The 19,693-nt window shown below is 45.1% G+C and overlaps 1 protein-coding gene across 1 annotated transcript in view; it reads right to left on the bottom strand.

Annotated features, from left to right (window-relative positions):
• runx3 (RUNX family transcription factor 3) overlaps positions 1-19,056 on the bottom strand; it is a 23,839-nt gene extending 4,783 nt beyond the window's left edge. Inside the window, exons 1-4 of the mRNA XM_037694984.1 lie at positions 18,742-19,056; positions 18,079-18,235; positions 16,829-16,933; positions 5,641-5,790 (exon numbers count right to left, since the gene is read on the bottom strand). Coding sequence (XP_037550912.1) covers positions 5,641-5,790; positions 16,829-16,933; positions 18,079-18,235; positions 18,742-18,999 — 670 coding nt within the window. The 5' untranslated portion in view covers positions 19,000-19,056. The remainder of the gene's footprint in view (positions 1-5,640; positions 5,791-16,828; positions 16,934-18,078; positions 18,236-18,741) is intronic.
• Between the last annotated feature and the right edge of the window lie 637 nt (positions 19,057-19,693).

The following is a 19,693-nucleotide window of genomic DNA, read 5'->3' as shown; positions in this document are numbered from 1 at the left end:
CCATCCATCCATCCATCCATCCATCCATCCATCCATCCATCCATCCATCCATCCATCCATCCATCCATCCATCCATCCATTCATTCATCCAACCATCCATCCATCGCAGCTGGAGCCACTAGATCTCCAGCGTGAAGTGAGCGCACACGGGAGGGCTTGCTGTTGCAGTTCTTAGACATTTAAAGCGTCAGTCAAACATTGTTATGAATATGGGAAAAAAAACCCCGCATATAAGTCACTTTGGCGTATAAGTCGCAGGACTGACAATTTTATGCAAAACCTTTGACTTATATGCCGGAAAATACGGTAAATGACATTTATTAGCAGAAATGTGAATTTTAGCCCATTAGTTTATAAGTGGGTTGTATAGTTTTGGTTCACATTCTCCTTGGGGAACTTAAAACCTAATCTAATGACAAACTGCTCAAAACTGTCTTGACATCTGGTGGGTTTGACATGTTTGTTTCTGTCACTGGTTGGCCTCTGCTGACGAAGCAGTGAAGACTGGGAAGAGAAGGGGTGGGTTTCTCACCACAGTGAGACCAGGCTTGGAAAAACATGCTTGACGGGTGCATACGAGGTATTTTTGGGCCTTTCAGGCGAGACTCCAGAGTAGGCAAGATCTGTGAAGCATATAGGTAGCCTGTCCAGCAGAGCGGTCAGGAAGTGAAGGAAGGTCAAGGAGCTGCTGGCTCAACGCGTGGGACCCTGCTTCACACTCTACGGTCACACCGCAGCAAGTTTGACACAAACAATTGGATGTTTGTTCAAGGTCTGAGACGGTGCATTTGCTACAAGACAACCAGCACAGAGCTCTGTGGATTTAAGCAGTTTCAGCACATATGTTCGACAGTAACCTGTAACCAAATGTGTGGAATATATTATCCTGACAACAAAAACCTGCTTTTTATTAAAAAGATTTATTTTTGGGGTGGTGGTGTACCACAATATACGGTACAATAAACCCCAAACCACTCGCTGTGGCTATTAGAAGGATGCTAAAAGCAGTGAAGGGGGTGGTGTTGGGTTTTTCACATATAGCCACACTGGGTTCAGCTTGTGTATAATCTTTGCTTCCCCTGGAGCTCCTCCACTTCCTTTGCAAATGTCCAAATCAGCACTCAGTCACCGAGAGGTCCTGCACTACGCCTCACAATGGCAAATTCTTACGCATAAATGGCCTCATTCAGAAAAGCTTGCAAGCAGCTGGTGCGATTCGCTCAAGAAAATAAACATTTCCTTCAAATATTTTGATTGGCAAGCGCACAGCATCAATACCAGAGGCACAGATTACCCCTGTTAATAAGAGGACCAGCCTCCTGGGCGGAGCTGAGGAGCGTGGAAGGCATGGACTGGAAATGGGAAGAAGTGGCGACTGCGTCATCAAGTTGGTTCCAGCATAGTTTTTTTGGGGGTGGAGGGAGGAGAAGACACAAACAAAACACATGCTCTGCTTTTGAAGTGCACGTGCAGATGAAAGGGAAGGATGAGATGATGTCGGAGCCAAAATGGCATCCATCCTTGTGGCTCCAGATCTAGCGACGCCTGTGAGACATGTAATGCGCCTGTCGTAATGAAGCGTGTCATTGAGACACAGTGAATGCCGGCCCTTATGCTGGCTTCCTGTTTCGCTCAGGCCTTAGGCGTCGCAAAGGGGACAGAATGAGAGAGAAGGCGAGGAAGACAAGAAAGAAAGACGCCAGCGAGGAAAGCAAAGAGAAGAGGGAGCGTGTTAGAGAGGGGAGGAACACGGCCTTGGCTCAGCTATGTGGGACATTTGATATGTCTTTTGAGCCCTCACTTATAACGTGAGCAAAAACAAACACGTGGGCTGAAAAATCCTATGTTCTCTTTGAGAGCTCGCCGTCCGTCCGCCCGCCCGCCCTTCCCCTCTCCCCAGACTCAATAGAGACTGTTCATGGCACACATGTAGTTTCTATAATTGCTGAAATGTAAAACTCAGCCTTTCTCTGATGTGAAATTATAACTTACACAAACAGTTGAGTTTGTTTAAAAAAAAAAAAGTCTTGCTCTCACTTCTCATTTTCTTTGTTTTTCACCAAGGAGGGGGCTTCAAAAGATTTTTTTTCGTTAAAGATCAGAAACATGTTCAGATTTAATGATTCATCCCGGCACCACAAACAGACTAACCACATGAAGCTTTCAGGCACTATGACAAATAAAGTCTGTGGTAGCCACTGGCACATTATGTAAATTGTACAGTGCAGAAGTAAAACAGAATGTCTTAAAGATGGCTCTAAATTCCCTTTTTTATATATAAAACATCAGTTTCTTGCTTGGGTTTGGCAAAAATCAGTATAATAATGGCCCTCCCATGACAGCCACAGTCAAATGACTACCGCTGCTACCTAACGGCACTAATTTCCTGTCCCACTCCTGCTTTTAATTGGCTGATCGTGTCACTAGATGTGTGTATTAGTGCGCTCCTCTCAGCCAAGGCAGCAGCGGAGTGCCGTCTTGAACCTGGGGGTCCGACCAGCTTGTTTATGCGGAGTAAACAGTGTGGTCACTGTGGACGAGGCGGGCTGCGTTAAGACCTTCTCAAGTCAAGTCCAGGCCAAGAAGCCATGACGTGAAGAGATACTGAACAAGTCTGCAAAGGCACAGCTGCAGCAGCTGTGTGCCAGCCGAGTAAGATGAAGCCAAAGGTAGCAACATTCGTATTAAGTGTCATACATCAAAATGTGGAATTTACAGGATAAACAACGAGTTAAATTTGACAAATGAAAAGCAGAATATTTCATTTCTGCAAGATTTTCCAATCACCGCATTTGTCAAATAATCAGAGGAATACACTCTTTTAAGCCCTCATCAAAGCACCGATGGTGAAACATTATGCTATAATGTCTGATATTCATCTTCAGAAGTTAGGGGGGTGGGGGGCACACAGGTGTTGGAACAAATAACATGTTAAATGACACCACCTCAAAAGTGCCAGAACTCTCTATTCAGACGATTAAATTGGCGCTGCATTTCCTTTTTTTTCCCCCCCCCCCCCCCCCCCCCCCTAACAGTTAAAACACATTGAAGTTGAAAGAGCGTCTTTCTTCTCGGCTGTCTGTTAGAGGCTCTGCCAGGAGCTTGTTGGGTTTTGTTTGCGTTCAGATGGATTAAGGCAAAACTGAAACCTGTTTTCCACTTTTCCCCTTTCAGGCAAATCAAGCCTTGAGTCGCGCTTTTGCTCGCCTTTCGACTGAAAAACCTGTGCATACACACGAAAAACATTGTCCCAGTCGGATGTTCAAGGATGAACTAACACTGTATCAGAGAAGCAAACAACAAAAAAAAGATGCCACCCACAGCCACATGCAGTATACACATGTATCTCGCTCGAGGTTTTGAAAACCAGAATAACAATTTAGCGTTTGATTGTCTGAGTGTCAGATTTGCTTGACTGAACTAGGTGAACCACACGTTTTTGAGCACCTACACACACACACACACACACTCCACCCTGGCTGAGAATCATTCCACATGTCTAGCAGGCTTACCTGTGGCCACCGACGAACAAAAACAAGCAGCGAATGTAGCGTCTGCCAGCGTGCAGGAATCCTGTCACTGCATGCACGGTAATGAGCTCTTAATTACCCCGTCTGTCTCGCAGAAAACTTGCAACACTAAAGTGTGTCTGTGTGTGAAAGAGTGTGTGTTTGTGTGTCTGTGCTGCAATTCCCGTGTTAGGATTTCGATGTTGTTGAGCAGATGTCTGCAGACGTGTTCTGTTGACAACAAAACAGACACTTATTTCATGGCTCAGACAACAAAATTAAGCAAGAAGGCTTAAGGGAGAGGTAACTTTTTTCCCCCGCTCGATCTCGAGGGGGGAAATGGTGGTTAATGGAAAACATCTTTTGTAAGAGCGAGATCCATTTAATTATAACGTGTTGATGGGGTGATCCATCGCCAAGCAAAGCTCAAACAAACAGGCCTGGCGATTTTAAAGTATCTGCAAAAGTACAACGGTCCCTGGCGAGGCTTTAAAAAGCAGAGACGTGTGTGCTGTTGATATGTAAACACCTCCCTGTGTCTCTGAACGGGATTTATTGCAACAAGTCTATTTTTGTTGCAGCTTTGCTTCTAATTCTGCTGGATGTTGCGCACAGACAAACTGCTCGGTTATTTAATTATTTTACCACTCCTGCCCTGCGGTATGTCGTCACGACGCTAATACCACAGATTAAGGTGTGTGGTTTTTATGGTCCGTCCCCTCCTCTGCCTCAACACACACACATTTTAAAGACAGCCCGCAGTCACCAGCAGCTGTAACGTGAATCTCAAGGCCCCTAACGTCTCTGACACTTCCAGCTGATGTTAACATGTTATGTCGGCTCTCCTTTGTGCACCGTGCATGTGTGTGTTGCAACACCGCTGTCCTTTGAAGCCTTGAAAGCCTATGATGCTCTAATTCCTGCTTTAATCCTGTGCAAGGCAGACAAGAGCAGAACTCCTCGTCTGCTGTCTGGGCCGTGTCTGTACGCCTCTCTCCCTGACGATCGGAGCGCAACCCACACGTTCAAGGCCGGCCTCAGAATCTCAAAGCTTCCAGTTAAAGCTTAGCTGCAGGGGGCTTTTATTTTTTTTTTTTTACTAGCAGACAAGCAGGGCCGATGCCAAACTCTGAGCCGTCAGAAAATTATCGTCATAGCGGCAGCGTTGTGTTGAATGTCGGCACTGTTTGTTTTCAGTTTATGGGTCGTTGATGTTCCTGAAATGGCTGGAGTGGTTTTAATGTGGTACGAGCTGTGCAAAGGGACAAAATGGGTATCAACAGAATGTAAGGACATGAGGGAGCTGAGTAAAAGACCCAGTGTTCCCAGCAGTCAGCTGTTAGATAGGTCCATAGTGGTGACTCAGCGCTGGCTAAGCTAAGAACATGGCCAAACAGTGTACGGCTGTGATAGAGCTGCACCCACGCATGGCTCAACGCTCCCAAACAAGCCTTCCTATAAGCAGCAACACACTCTTACAAAGGTAATGAGAATCATTAGAGTGGGCGGGTGGGGTGTACGGTAGATGTGTGGATGTTTCCAGATATTCCGTTAAATCTCTTCTGACACACGATGATGTGGAGTGAAGACTCATTCTCGCCCACGCAGCTGTTCGCAGCATGCACACATGCGTAAAAACAAGGCCTTCGCCTTCCATCACACCACTTCTGTGTAAGTCACAGCCTTCCTACCTCTCTCCACCCGCCCACCCCCGCACATTCGACCAGCGAGAGTGACGTGACTGCCAAGGTAGCAGGCGGCTGTTACATTCCCGAGGCTGTAATGTGAGGTGCGCAGTTGCCAAACTCAGCTGGCAGTGCTCGGCGTGCCACCTGGCAGGGGATTCTGCCCCTCGCTCTGTGGGGCTCGGACCCGTCAGCACAAGGTGTGGAGGGACAAAGCTGACATGAGCTTCCCCTCGTACAGCTAAGAACTCAGATTAATGGAGCAGCATGCATCATAAAGTAAACATACACGAGACATTTGGTTTGACTCAAACTGAAATTTGTCTTACAGGTTCCTTCTGGCCAAATAAAACCACATGTGCTCATTTTAATCAAAGCCCGTCAAAGTAAGGCCAACGCGAGCGCTGCTGCGGTTTGATTTCAAAGAGGTTGTCTGTGATCCTCACCTTGTGTGGTGCCGAGGTGTGTTTGGTGAAGCGGGCGAGGATTGTTGTTCACTGGGCCTATCCGCATCGTTCGCTGGTGGTAGCGTTCGATCTCCGACAGCCTGTCAGAAAACTGCATCTTCTGGGGGTCTTCTAGCTTCACTCTGTGCCCTGAAAGATCAAAACAGGAAGTTGAGAAGTAAAGGAAATGCTATTAGCACAATAAACCTCAGCATTAGTTTAAATCTGTTACCGTATTTTCCGTTGTAAGTCGCAGTTTTTTTCCATATACTTGCCAATCCTTTGACTTATATGTTTAACGCAACACTTTAAATGTTCATTCACACTGACATGAACCAGAGTAAACATTAACATTTGCAGCAGCTAGAGGCGCGAGAGGGCCGTCTAGGCTTTTGACAACTACCAGTAGGCGTATGTTGTTCCTGTACCGCCTCCCCCTCGCCAAACATTCACCATTAAAGTGCATTTATTAAGGAAAAAGTTAAAATGAGGCACATCTTTGCCATAATGTCAAGCAAACAAATAATTGTTTTTAAGTGTTAATCTTGTTAAATTTCGAAGAACTGCAACAGCGAGTCCTCCCGTGAGGCTGCCAATCGATTTTTAGCACGACATCGACCCACGTTTCCCGTGGAGTTAGCGGTGACGCATAATAAACGCGACGTATACGCCGAAGCAACTTATGTTTTTTCCTCTTTATTATGCTTTTATTTGACTGATGCGACTTATACTCCAAGAAATACGGTACTTAAATTTGAGATTGTTATGTCTTAACTACAATTCATGTTAAAAAAAAATAGTTCCAACATCGCTCAACAGGGTAAACTCGTAAAGAGGAAGCCATCATCGCCGTGTTTTCAGCTTCCAAGCACAAAAATATTATTAGAACGTCAGCAGACCTTGAAATACATTGGCTAGACACTAAATGTTGCTCAAGCTGCACCTGCTGCCACGTCACCCACAGATAACGATAGCATAAGTGGCTGAAAATAATTGCTTGAGGAATGTTGTTTTCCCTGAAACTGCAGTCTAATAAAGTGCGAGTTACTGGATCAGGCGCCTCTGTGAAGCGATGAGGTTAGGTGATCTTTATCTTGTCGTTTTGCTTTTCAGTGACTGTATCTGCTCCCAATTACAACCCCCTCTCCCTCCCATGCACACGGACCCACACAAACACGAACTCAGGTCGGACTGACACAGCACTTAGTCAAAAGGAAACACCCCGACAAGCCTACCAGACCTTATAGTCATCAGTTTTAAAACATAACAGAGAGAAAACAGCGAAACAGAGGCGTTTGTGTGTGGAAAAACTAACTTTGAGAAAGCAACACTATCACTGGGGTACTGTTCAGGGAAATGGTCAGAAAAAAAACAACTCTTTCATGTAGACACACATGCACGTACTTTACATGTGAACACACCTTAAACGTCAGACATGAGTCCGGATGCCTCTAATGGGAGGAAGAGATTTTAATGTAACTATCAATGCACCCAAACCGTGTGTCAACCGACATGTATACGTTCTGTGGTTTTCTCCCTGGCATCTCTACAGAGTAGCCTAATGTGAAGTAATGGCTGGATTTGAATATTTTATCACTATATAAAGGGGGCAAGGCAGACGGACCAATATGGATTTTGCCGGTCCTTTCTCTCCACTGACCCATGGGCAATATATCTTCCCTCGGAGGCTGACCCATGGGTAAAGTTTCCTCCCGTTTACCGCTCTGTCCATTTGTTTGTGCCCACCGCCTCTCATCCATCTTCCCCTTATAAACCATATAGAAATATCACGCTTTGACGCCGCCCTCCCCCTCAAACACATCTGAAACACTTAAATCGGAGCTCTTTCTGCTGAGAGGCACAACCCCCCCCCCATTCTGTTTATTCACAGCTACTGATCAGTTGCCTTGAACTTTATACATGTGAGAGACACTCCGTTATGACTAATCTGCATCAGCAGAAACGGCGCTTCTGTTGCTGCTCAGGCTGTTTGTTTTCCTGAACATTATGACACCAAAAGAAGAGACAGTGAGTGTTTTTGTGCGTTTCCACCAGCCCCGGTTGGTGCAATTACTCAGGAATATCTGGGCAGTTTTAACTCTGCGCTCCCTGTGAAATCTCTTTATTCGTCTTGTCTTTAAACCGGGATGGAAGGAATGGAGGCCGGCGTTTTTCCTGCCTCTCGCACACACACTCAAACAGCGCCCACGCAGACACTGCGGCTACTGTCCCAGGCCAGGAGCAGGGCCGGCCAAGGGTAGCAGCCCTCCAAATATAGCCCCTATATGTGTCCTTGTGTAGTTATTAAGAGATTTACACCACCTCAAAGGGCTGAGGTCAGGGAAACGATACATCCCACTGCTCTCTGGTTAGAGGAAAAAAGCAGACACCACAGAGAGGGAAAAAAATGATAATTGGTCAGTTTTTCTGTATCCAGTGGTGGTCTAAGATGAATTGGCTCTTTAGAGATGAAAGTGATCATTCAGTCGCCCACAAACACACTCGAGCTGCAGATCCTGTGGCCCAGTTCCAGCTGGCACGGACACACGCACACAGCATGTAGCGACACACTGTTCACAGCTTCCAGCAGGGTTTAGTGGGATGTGAGAGGGTGATGTTTTTCGAACAAGACCTGGAGCCTATTAACCCGGAACCCACAGTTGCCATTAACACCACTGATTAAATGGGAGGCAACTTAAAACCCCTGTTTCCCCCCCTTTCTTCTGTTTTTCCTCTTTTTTTTTTTTTTTTTAATTTGCATTTAAAAATACACTCCTTGTCATCCTTATAAAGTGATTTGAACACCTTTTTTAATAGTTATAATAATTTTTATCACTTTTTTATTGTCTGTTAAAATATGTGATTCAAAACAACCCTTTTACCAGCTGTTTTTATTTTTTTTACTGACAGAAGAGTGTTCAATTTAACATAGTTTAACTCTGTCTTAATACGACCACTCGTTAGCCACTTGACCCTGGCTGCAGCCGCGATACGTCGGGTCCGACCGCCATTATTTGACTTCGACTCTGCCGGGCGGAGGGCCAGAGGGGTGCCAGAGCTCCACGCCAGCCCCATTTCAGAGGGGTTTTCGTGGTCAGATGAATATTTAATGTGTCAGGGTGCACTTAGAAGAGAATGTCCTTGTTTTTTTTTCTATCTATGATATCATAACCACAAAATAGAGCTGGGAGATGGGAGCCAATGCACATGTGAGGCCTAAACAGCAGAGCTCGATATGCATCCAGAGTTGAAAATGGACGATAAAGGGTTGTAGATTTACTAGCCTCCTCTCAGGGTAGTGGTCGCATCAACTAAAAGCATTATGGAAGCGTATAAGGAATAAATAAAATGCTTGATATAAAATGTCTGGTAATAACGCTGTACTGAGAGGCGACGGCTGTGTTTTGAAGAAATGGGTGTGCCGTTCCCAGCCCTGCTTTGTTTTCCCTGTGTAAATGTGCTTTTATTTCCTCATAGTGTCTTATAATTGTTGCAGAGTAACTCAACGAGTTGCTCTGCTCTTTTTTTCCTCCTGTGTTTTCAAGCAGCGGAGACGAGGCAAGTAAAGTGAAAGTAAATTTTTCACGCGCTCGGAGTCTGAGGGAAGGCCCAACCACATGGACAGCAAAAATCCACCCAGCCTGCCCTCCACAAAACCCATATCAGCCCAACGCAGAGACGGTGTTTGCTCAACGAGGTGACTGCCAGGACTTCAGCACAATCTGATCACCCATGAAGACTCACTTCTTTGTCTTCACCTCCAACTTTTTTCAGCTTCTTTCCTTTGTTTCACAGACTCGGTTAAAAATAAAGAAACGTACGCTCGCCTCTGTGGAACAATAAACACGAGCTCATTTTGAGAAGAGTCTGACTGACACGATCTGAACAGCAAAGGGCAAGACGTGCTTTGGCTGCAAACTAAACCTGCGCTGAACGTATTTGAAGTGTAAATATTGGTATTCGCCATATAAATGGACTGGATAGGGCCTCTGATAAAACTAAAATTTGCAGGGATTGCACTTCTCTGAGAACTATGTCTGGATTGTGAAGCTTTGTGTGGTGTAGGATTACAAGCAAAAAAAATGTTCAGGCTGTGTGGCGAACATGCCAAGTTTAATATGAAAACTAATGAATGGCAGCTGCTTTTCTTCTGAAAATCAATTTAAAATATACTTGTCTGTGCTTTTTTTTGTTTTGTTGTTAAAATAAATAAATAATAGCTCTACTATCCTGGGGGGACGAGTTACTGCACTGAAAATTAAGTGTTGAAACCTTGAGAAAACAAGCGCTCTGCATCCTTATCTAGTTTTCAGACCTGACAGCGAGATGTGGGGCGACAGTTGAGCACATGCTGCTTTGGGACCTACTTGCACGCGTGCAAACTTCCGCTTGCTCTCAACAGACAGTGAAGATGTTTCAACATCTGTTGAGCAAAGTGTACACCTGTCTTCCTCTTCCTCCTCTCTAGCGGACCTGATTCTGCCACCCCCTCCCTTTACGTGCTTGTTCCCATCTCGCTGCTTTCCGCCATTCTCTCTCGTACTTCCCTTTTTGTTCTATTACAGACGCGAGCTCAAAAAACATCTCTGCACAGGCTGTTTGGCACAATGCTTTCCAAGGCCACCAATCACACCAACGAGTATTTACAGTGGGGCAAATCAAAGTTCTTGTTTTGAGGCTGACCCTGAGGGATGTGGGTTTTACCCTTGGTTGGTGATTGTGGCTGTCTCGTCTGGGCCTAAATGAGTCGATGCTAGCCACACACAGACATCACACCGCTTTAAATTAATTTACATTGCTGTCTTGCAGCGCTTTCAGTATGAATTCCTGTCACCATATTATCATGGATGGAATGCACACAGTATTTACTGAGTGGAAGTCTTTATCATAAACAGCAGCCTGAATGCGGCGGCAAGAAGGGGTTTTGCGTAAATGCTATATGGTCTTTTTGAAGGAGGTCAACAAAAGTTTTGGTATGCTTTTATCTGGAGTTCACCCTCTTTAGCCGGCCACAGCTGGGGGGGGGGGGGGGGGGTTGCGGGGTGTCTCAGGCAGAAGCAGCAGCCTGTCTCTGGGGACATCAGCAGTGTGAAAATCCCCCTCGCAGGCCTGAAAACAAGCTGCTCACAGCGGAAGTTGCTTCATGAGACTGTTTGAGCAAAGACTGCAGCCTTCCTTTTCTGATAAGGGGGATAAAGTGTTTTGTGTGTGTGCATGTGCGTGTGACAGAAGCAGCACCACACAAGGACAGACCTACAACAAGGCAGGTTTAGGCAGGCTGTTGTTGGAAGGGGGGGGGGGGGGGGGTTTGCAGGGGTGCTTATAAGGCCCAATGTACCCGGATTCTTTAACAATACAGAAGGACCCGTACCAAGTTGAGAGCAATCATCTCTCTTTTATGTAGCAAATCTCTAACGTCTGCATGTGTGCATGTGTGTGTGTGTAACTGTCTTCTACTAGAACTGATGCGTGTTGCAGGGTGATATAAGTGAGGCTGTTTTTCAGGCCATTTGGCTGCTTGCCTGCAGACTTTGCAGATTTAGTGCAGCTTCTGCTGCCGCTCTGGCTTCGTCTAGCACAGAAGGCCCATTTGGCTACAGTGACAGCTCAAATTAAAAGCAATACGCTGCTGTTAGTGTGTTATTTTAGCTCTAAAGGTGAATAGGCTTGTTGTGAATATCTATGTGCATGTGTGTTTAAGTTTGCATGTTTTCAGGTTGCAAGCAGCAGCGAGGTACTGGGGGGAAGGTGGGGTCCTGGCAGAGCTGTGAGAAAGGAAAGCAAGCTGTTGCTGTCACATACATCAATGTGACGCCAGCAGATGTGTCAAACGGCTTCGTGTTCACACCTCTGTGCACTCTAGATCGCTCACAATATCGTGCAAAAACAAGTGCATTGGCCCCCAAAGGCCCACTCGCTCTCGCAGGGTTCCACAGAACTACAACCGATATCCCAGGCGCGTCAAAGGAAATGTGAGAAATGCAACAAAAAAAAAACAAACAGTGTGAATTTTCTACCGAGTTCCACGCATTTCACTTTCAGCGCTTTCTCTGAAATTGTCGTGCTGTCAGTGGGCTGCGGCAGCCATGCCGAGGCTGACCTCTCCTGTTTTTGCAGCGACTTCAGTTTGTTTTGAAGAGCCAAGGCTTCTCTCTGTTTACCACGAGGATTACAACCTTCTCCGCATTTGGACTCAAAAAGAAAGACCTTGCTGCGCCCATTATTTAAGGCCTGGAGAAATAAATATCCAAACCGCAGTGTGGTGGCACACACCGTCTTTTCCAGTAACCAGCAGGTGCCTCATCCCCACAAACCGCCCCTGTGCCCACTGTCCCAGCACAGAAAACGGTTTATTGTCATAACGCAGCAGCGTAAAAAAATATTCCTCTATTCGTGGAGCGTTTATTTATTTCTAAACGCAGATCAGAACTTTTATTGAATTACAGCTGAAAGGTCGTAATGGCTCCCTCCTGTATGGGTCAGTGTGCAGAAGGAAGAGTGAGCGCGCACAGAGTGGGCATTTACTTCCCTTCATAGGTGGGTAAACAGGAAAGACGCTTGGCTGGTGAGTTCAGCGTGGGGGGGGGGGGGGATAAAGGGGTGAGCAGAGGCTGACTGAGCTTCTCATCCAATTCTCAGAAACTATCCTCTGCTTGCATCACCAGTGTGAAAAAAGTACCTTCTGAGGTTTTGCTGTAAATAATTAGGTAATTTTTAATGTGTCCTGGTGTTCTTACTGGCGTCAGCAGATATAGGGTGGATAATTTTTTTTTATCTGGGTGGAAAAAAGAGAGAGCATTTATTTCATCCTCCAAGCTATTGTGCGTGTGCCTCTGACAGTCATCAGCTAGCCTGGAGGAGGAGGCATTGAGCTGCTGTTAAACACAATGATCTTCTTTTTCCTCGTTTTTAGCAGAAACTTGTGCAGTGACGCTGATGCATGCAGCGACAGAGAAAAATTAGACCAACTGCTATATTTTCTTTTTTTTCTATTGCATCTGAGGTGCTTATACCAATTACATCTGCTTTCATAGAAAAACCCGAGCACAAAAGCTAAAGTGGGATTAGAAACAGCTGCGTGTGAATACGTGCGTCGCCCGCAAAGGGAATTGGCCTCAAAGCTTCTAGATGTGGTTAAGGTGGGAACAGTGGTCAAAGAGCCTCCATCGCAGCCCTTTTATTTACTTTTACGCGCACATCCACCCACACAAAACTTGTTCACGTTGTTTTGATGTGTCTGACAGCAACCAACGGTCATAAAAAAAGTGGCATTCGAAAATTAATGACAGGAGGATCCCATCACAAGCCTTAAACCTCAGAAGCGTGGTGAATGTTTCATTCCAGCACAAGGCCCGACTCTAATCAGCACGCATCGCCGCAATCCGGTGGATTCATCAGCTGGCCAATATTTGCTCTATTTCCAATTGCGGGGGCTGTGCATGATTTGTCAGAAGTGACCCCAGGGAGAAAAGATGCTGCAGCTGACAACTTCCAGTCGTTATCCTGTCGTTTTCATTTAAGAAGTCATTAAATGTGTCTTTATTTTTATTATCGTCTGTCAGTGCGGCATCGGGGGAAGACCATCTCCTCAACCAAATCATAAACTAGGGGGTCACGAGTTCTGCTGTTGAGAATATGAGCGATTGTGTGCACGCTCAGGCCACTATTTCTCCAGGTTATAGATGGAGAATTAATAAAGAGCCTTTAGTAGTCAGGAAAGCACCCAGAGTCACACATGCCACTGTTTTCCCCCTCCCCTGGCACTAATACACCTGTAGGCCTTTCTTTCAAAGACGCCCGGCTCCTCTTTCAAACATCAAAGTTGCCTTTGAGAGAGCAATTCGCACCAAGGGGCAGCCTTTCATGTGATTTGTGAAGCATGGGCGTGGCTAGGCGGGGGCCGATTTTTTTAAAGAGATGCACCTGGCAGGTGCATGAGCACACGCACACGCAAATGCGTCCACACGCATGCGACCTTTTTGTTTACCTTGCAGAGAGACTGCAATATCACAGGAAAAATAACACAGCAAATGTCATTGTTTGTCTATTTGCATACTTTGTACAGTCTGTGTGCCAAATGCAAATAAAAGCAACCCGCCAGCTCGAACATGCCCCCCACCCCACGCCCATCATTCTCCTCCTGGTGCTGAGCGAACACACCCAGACGAGTAAATAGAGCAACAAAACACGACGGTGCTTGTGATTTTGGTAGCTGTGTAGGCCTTTGGGTAGTGAAGTGTATCCCCTTTATCTTGATGCATGCAGGTATTACATACACTGTGTGATGATGTTAGCGGTCAGGACCCATTCATGAGTATCATTTTCGAGTATCATGAGACAACGTGCCACGTTAGAGTGAGCGTTTCACTCCGCTGATTGTAAAATTTCACCAATGCATTCAAAACAACGGTTAAGGTTCGTCATTGATGTGATAAACGCACAAGCGTCAAGTATTAATTAGAGAAAATAAATGATATTTTACATTTTCTGTAATCGTTTGCATGTTTTTAATGAAATGTTTACACAGTTTCTGTAAGGGTATTATATTCAACATGGAGACCTCCACCCATCCCACCAAACGCAAACGTTACTTCTGAATATAATTTCACAAGCTCAGTACAATTCTGACTCTAATTTGGTCTCGCCTGGGCCACCGTGAGACGCTTCTCACGAGGCCATTTAACGTTAACAGATACAGAAATAAAAACGCTCCTCTGTAGGTGACGGTTGATGTCATGTTAAAGTTTGGGTGAGAGGTGAAATGAGTAAAGGGTTGTTTGGTGAGATCAACTCCTGTGTGGAAGCAAATCCACTCTTTAGTCTTTTATTTTTTTTTGTTGCATTTGATGCATTTGTGTTTTTTGCTAAGTTACAGTAGTCACTGATAGGGCTGCTCCTCAGATAGAGCTGTCAACGACAGTTACGAGCGTTAAGTTTCCAGTTTGAGCTCAGCAGAAGTCTGATAATAAAACATGACTGATAGATCTGGGGGAGGTGGCGTGTGTTGGAGGGTGGGGGGTGGGGTATGACGAGTGCCGGATGTGCGATGAGGAAATCAGCAGAAAAGAAGACGAGAATACTTAGCAGAACATGCCTTCTACTCAGGGGCAGCACCCCTGTGAGTGTATTTATATCTAATTCACATGTCTGCGCATGTGAAAATACATTAAATACAACTATGTGTGACTAACTTACTGCTCAGGTGTTTTCAGAAGGCATGGCGCTCTTTGTTACAGCGCCCCAGGCGAGCCACCGTTGCAGTCCTGTCCATCAGGTTCTCTTGACTGGATCAGCAAACATTAATAAAAACCTCCTCCTCCCTTCCCATTTAGTGCCAGCTCCACCGTGGCTCAGATAGCAGCCATGCAAATGCAGAAGCCCCTACACAAACAGTCTGTAAAGGACTGGCCCTGCATGCAGCCTGTGGACAGGTGAGCAGAACGCCATCCAAGTGTACTCAGATGCACGGCCACATCGTAAACAATAAAAATTCATTTGGGAATTTATATATACACATAGATAAATATATTACTATAACTGTCCAAAAAGGATGAGATTCAAAACGTGAATATGCTTTTATTTTCTTTTATGTGTGTGTGCTGGCAACAGGGCCTGTCTACGTTAGCTCGACAGCTGATATAATGCAGTGCCTTGTGGTAAAAAAAAAAAAAAGAATCAGATTTTTTAATGGGCTTTATAATATCTGAATAGTAGCGTGTGTTCCTCTTTTTGTTCACTGGGCTGGAACACGACTCTTAAAATGTGCTCCTTGTTTTAAATATGAGTGCTCTTTTATTCTGCCTCGTGCGATTTCTATTTTGGAGGTTGTGAATTCTTTAGCACGCCAGTGGGTCAAAGCGTCATCTCGGCTTCAGATCCGACAGACTTTAAGCAAAAATACGGAGGGCAGTGTAAATATGCTGCCTTTTCAAAACTCTATTGGGAAATATTGAAGTAATTTCCCCTGCTAGTGTAAAAGATTGAATGTTTCCACCAATGCAATGCCTCACATCCCATCTGTTATGGGGTTTTGCAGGTTGAGCATGCAGAAATGTGACCTGGATGCATTTTTACATTATGCAAACGTTTATTTTCTCCCCTGACTCGGTGCAATTGGTGGATTCATAGAGCCTTAAATTCCCTCTGGCATATATTTAACAGTGTCACTTTATAGCACAAGTGTAAAAGCATTAGAGCCACTCTGACGCCTCCGCTGGAGTCGCAAAGTGTTGACGGACAGACAGGAGACAACTTTGATATGCATGGTTATTTCAAACTGGCACACACGTGTACTCACACACATATCCTTGTAGGAACTGTTTTTATGTTAAGCAAAAGCCTATCAAATTGAAATCATACATGCAGCATTTATTATTAAGTCCTTTCTGCCTTTGCGGTCACAGCTCTCTTTTATACCTCTACAAATAGCATCCAGCCTGACTGAGGGGGGGGGACGCGATGACCCTCGTCTCTCCGTGCCATCCATATCCCTTCTCATGTGACACTCGCTCCTGCTCTCTATGTTCCTCTGAGCTCTGTTTTGACTGGGTTAAATCCAGCCTGTCCCGGTATCCACCGCCACACAAGCTGTGTGCTCTGAGACCTTTTAGTGTCTCCATAAACACAGCCCCTTCATGGAGACGGTCGTGAAACGTTACACATCTCGTCTATCTTTGAGCCTCACAGACTTAACCTCCAGCAGCTCACTTGATTCTGAGCCTTGAACCAAATGAGAAAGCAGTGAGCAGCTTCAGGGCCAGGACTACATCACTGAGGTAATCATGTGGTCAGGCAGGTGAGAGCCCTTTGACCAGCTCCGAGGAAGCTGTGAAGAGGAAGAGGGTTTCACAAATCCTGAACCACTTGTGGCTTGGAGACTCTCTCTGCTCCTCTTAGTGGTCCTGAATATGCGTCGGTTTTAGCTTCTCTAACTTCATCCTTTGTGAAAACTAACCTCACATTTAACCAGAGCTTCTTTTTTTTTTAATCTTAACATAAAAAAAAAAGTCTTAAACCCAAAACAAATCTTATTAAACAAAAAGGATTTTGGCGCTTCTGATATTTCGTGATAAACAGGACACCCACACATTTCAGACCTGCTCTGACTTTTCTGCATCAAATGCATTTGGACTCCACGTCTCAGCGCAAGTTACAGAAATAGGATGTTTGTGCGCTTGCGTGGACTCACTGCGCGGTTCCCGGGGTCCATCCACGGTGACTTTGATGGCGCGGTGGTAGGTGGCCACTTGTGGCGGTCCGGTGAACACTGTGATGGTCAGAGTGAAGCTCTTTCCTGCAGCAAAACATCAAAACTTCTGTAAAACGTCATTTTCTGCAACTTTTTTTTTTTTTCATCTTGTCTTCTTTCTTTTTTTTCTCTGTCAATTAAAAAAGAAAAAAAAAAAAGTTTTCAGCACTTTTAAGGTTTGTCCGCGGGTCTGATTTCGTATTTTGCGATCATATCTTGCAGATTAAATAAATAGGCCTGCAGCAAATGTTCAACAAGACAGAATCGTTCTCACATCTGCAGAAAGAGGAAGGCTGCAGCGCGCGGCCCTGATGGCTGTGAGAAAGAAAGAAAAAAGATAATGGAGGCATCTCTGCAAAAAAAACAAACCGCGTAGGAGGACTGAAAAGAATGTTAGCTGCAGAAATGAAAATTAAACTACATTTTATGTGTTTGTTAAATCCTGGCACCGCTTTTACGCATCAAATGTAATCTCACATTTTCGAAAAATATATTTTCGAAATAAGTGTTTCACAACAACAAGGCTTGTAAATCATTTTCAAGTTGAGAATAATCGAGTTTATATAATTGGGCATTAGGAGGTTTTGATTTACTTGATCAGAACTCAAGAAATATAATTAAAAAAAAAAAAAAAATCAGTCAGCAGATGCGCTTCAACCACAACATCCTGCATGCAGGCCTGTTGATGCGTGGCTCTTTATGAACACTTTAAAACAATTTAAAACCTCCTTTTAGAGTTTAACCTGCATCCCTGAACGGATAATTCCACAGATCGCCCCAGGACATCAATTGCCAAGCGGTTTTATTGTTATTTTTATTTTTATTTGAACCACGTGGGTAATTATTTCTATCCTTCTGGATTAGGAAAATGAAACAGACACGTTGCGTGCGCGCACCGTGACGCAGGCCAGATGTGTGGGATGAGCTGGCAAAGCCAAACCCAAATTATTTGCAGATCTATTAAAGAAATCTGACCAAAACCATTAAAAAAAATGTATTTCTGCAGAGCGTTTTCCGTCCAAGTTTCCTGTTGGCGTCTGTGGAAAAATACGAGATTTGATCCTTTTCACTAATAAATTTAAAGATAAATAACAGTCAGTGCGCTCATGGGTAAGATTAAAATCTGAAACTTTTCCTAATTTTACAGAGCACGGCATAAATCCCAGATGAAAGAGATTTTCAGGGCTCACCTCGTCCGCTCCTGCCCACGAAGCGCAGGTCGTTGAAGCGCGCCACCTGGTTCTTCATCACCGCCGAGGCGTTCCTCAGCTCCGCCGAATAATTCTCGTCGTTCCCGGCCATCACGGTGACCAGAGTCCCGTCCGGAACGTCTCCGAGAGCCACGACCTGCGCGGCGGGAGACAAGCAGGAGGTGGGTCGGTCACTCCGGGTCACCGAACCAGATGCGCACGACGCGCGTAAAACCGCACCGGCTCTCATTGGACTTAATGTCTTTACAGTTTCCCTTCAATGTCAGCAATATTGATGCATAAATTCTGTATGGATGGAGGTGCGGTGTTTATATAAATACGATGCCCTGCTTCCTGTTTTTGTCTTTATTCTTAGCGTTTTTCAAATTTAGATCTAAGATGGTTGAGAAATACAAAAAAATAAATAAAACAGCACACCCACACAAAGCTGTCCTGTTACAAAAAGCATAAAAATTAGTTTTAAAATAAAACTGTTTAGCATTTTGTTCCTGTTCTTCTGCAGCTCCTCTTAAAACAAGCTTGACAGACTGATGCGTCCAAATCTTTAACCATTTTATGGAATTAAATTATTTGTTTCTATCTAAATGACATTATGCATCATAAAAGAGAAAACACAAATGATTAGAAAGCCATCTGTCTTGCCTTGAAAGCCACGGGGAGCGTCTTGTTGCAGCGCCAGTGAGATGGCAGGACAGAGCACAGGAAGTTGGGGCTGTCGGTCCGGACCAGCTCGCCGGCGTGGTCCGCGAGGACGTCCACCACGTTCCTGGTGTCCGGTCTGGATCTGAGAGGCCCCGGGGTGGCCATGGAGCCGTTGGCGTCTCCAATCTTGCTGCAGGGGAAGGACGTGGAGGGCGGCGTGAACCGTCTGGTGGTGGGCGGCTCTACGGGAATATGCATCACAACAGCTGGGGTCAGTGCCACCTGACTGGGTTGTATGAGAAGAGCCGAACTCTTTGGAGGAAAAAACAGTTTATTCAGTCTTTTTTCTTTCTTTGCTTTGCTCCAGACGCAGCTGAATTCAGGAGCGTAAAAGGGTGGAGGTGAAGGCGCACAGCAGAGTCTTGAACAAAAAGCACTAAGCTCTGTGGAGACTTTTAGATCATCTGCTCATGATGCGTAAAGTTGGAGAACATCAAGGTTGGTGCCTCTGCAACAAAACATGCAAAGCGAAGCTGTCCAAAGCGTGCGCGAGGCTGGATGTCTATCTGCGCTCTCATCTACCGCACACTTAAATACTTCCAGCCGCGTGTAAACAATACAGCAACACCACAAACTGCTTTGGACCTCACGTCAGATCCAGGTTCAACCAAATAATTTACTGATAGTTTAAAATAAAAAATCTTTATCCAGCCGCGATACAAAGCAAATCGTTCAATCCAGTTTAAAGGATGTTTTGGCTAAACTTTTAAAAAAAAACCCAATACTAATAAAAAACTAAAACCAAAATAGCTGTCAAAGTCAAACCTCCTTCAGATCTGGAATAAAAGCTCTGAATTTCTCAGCTTGAGTATAAAGAGTCAAGTCGATGCTGAAGTTCAGGTTCGTTTCGTGCGTAAAAAAAAAAAAAAGTCCTTGCAACCCGATCCCGGTT

The sequence above is a fragment of the Nematolebias whitei genome, chromosome 21, assembly GCF_014905685.2.
Source record: "Nematolebias whitei isolate Nwh7 chromosome 21, NemWhi1, whole genome shotgun sequence".
NCBI lineage: Eukaryota > Metazoa > Chordata > Actinopteri > Cyprinodontiformes > Rivulidae > Nematolebias > Nematolebias whitei.
The sequence above is the reverse complement of the archived record's forward strand: the minus strand, read 5'-3'. Positions and strand labels throughout refer to the sequence as shown.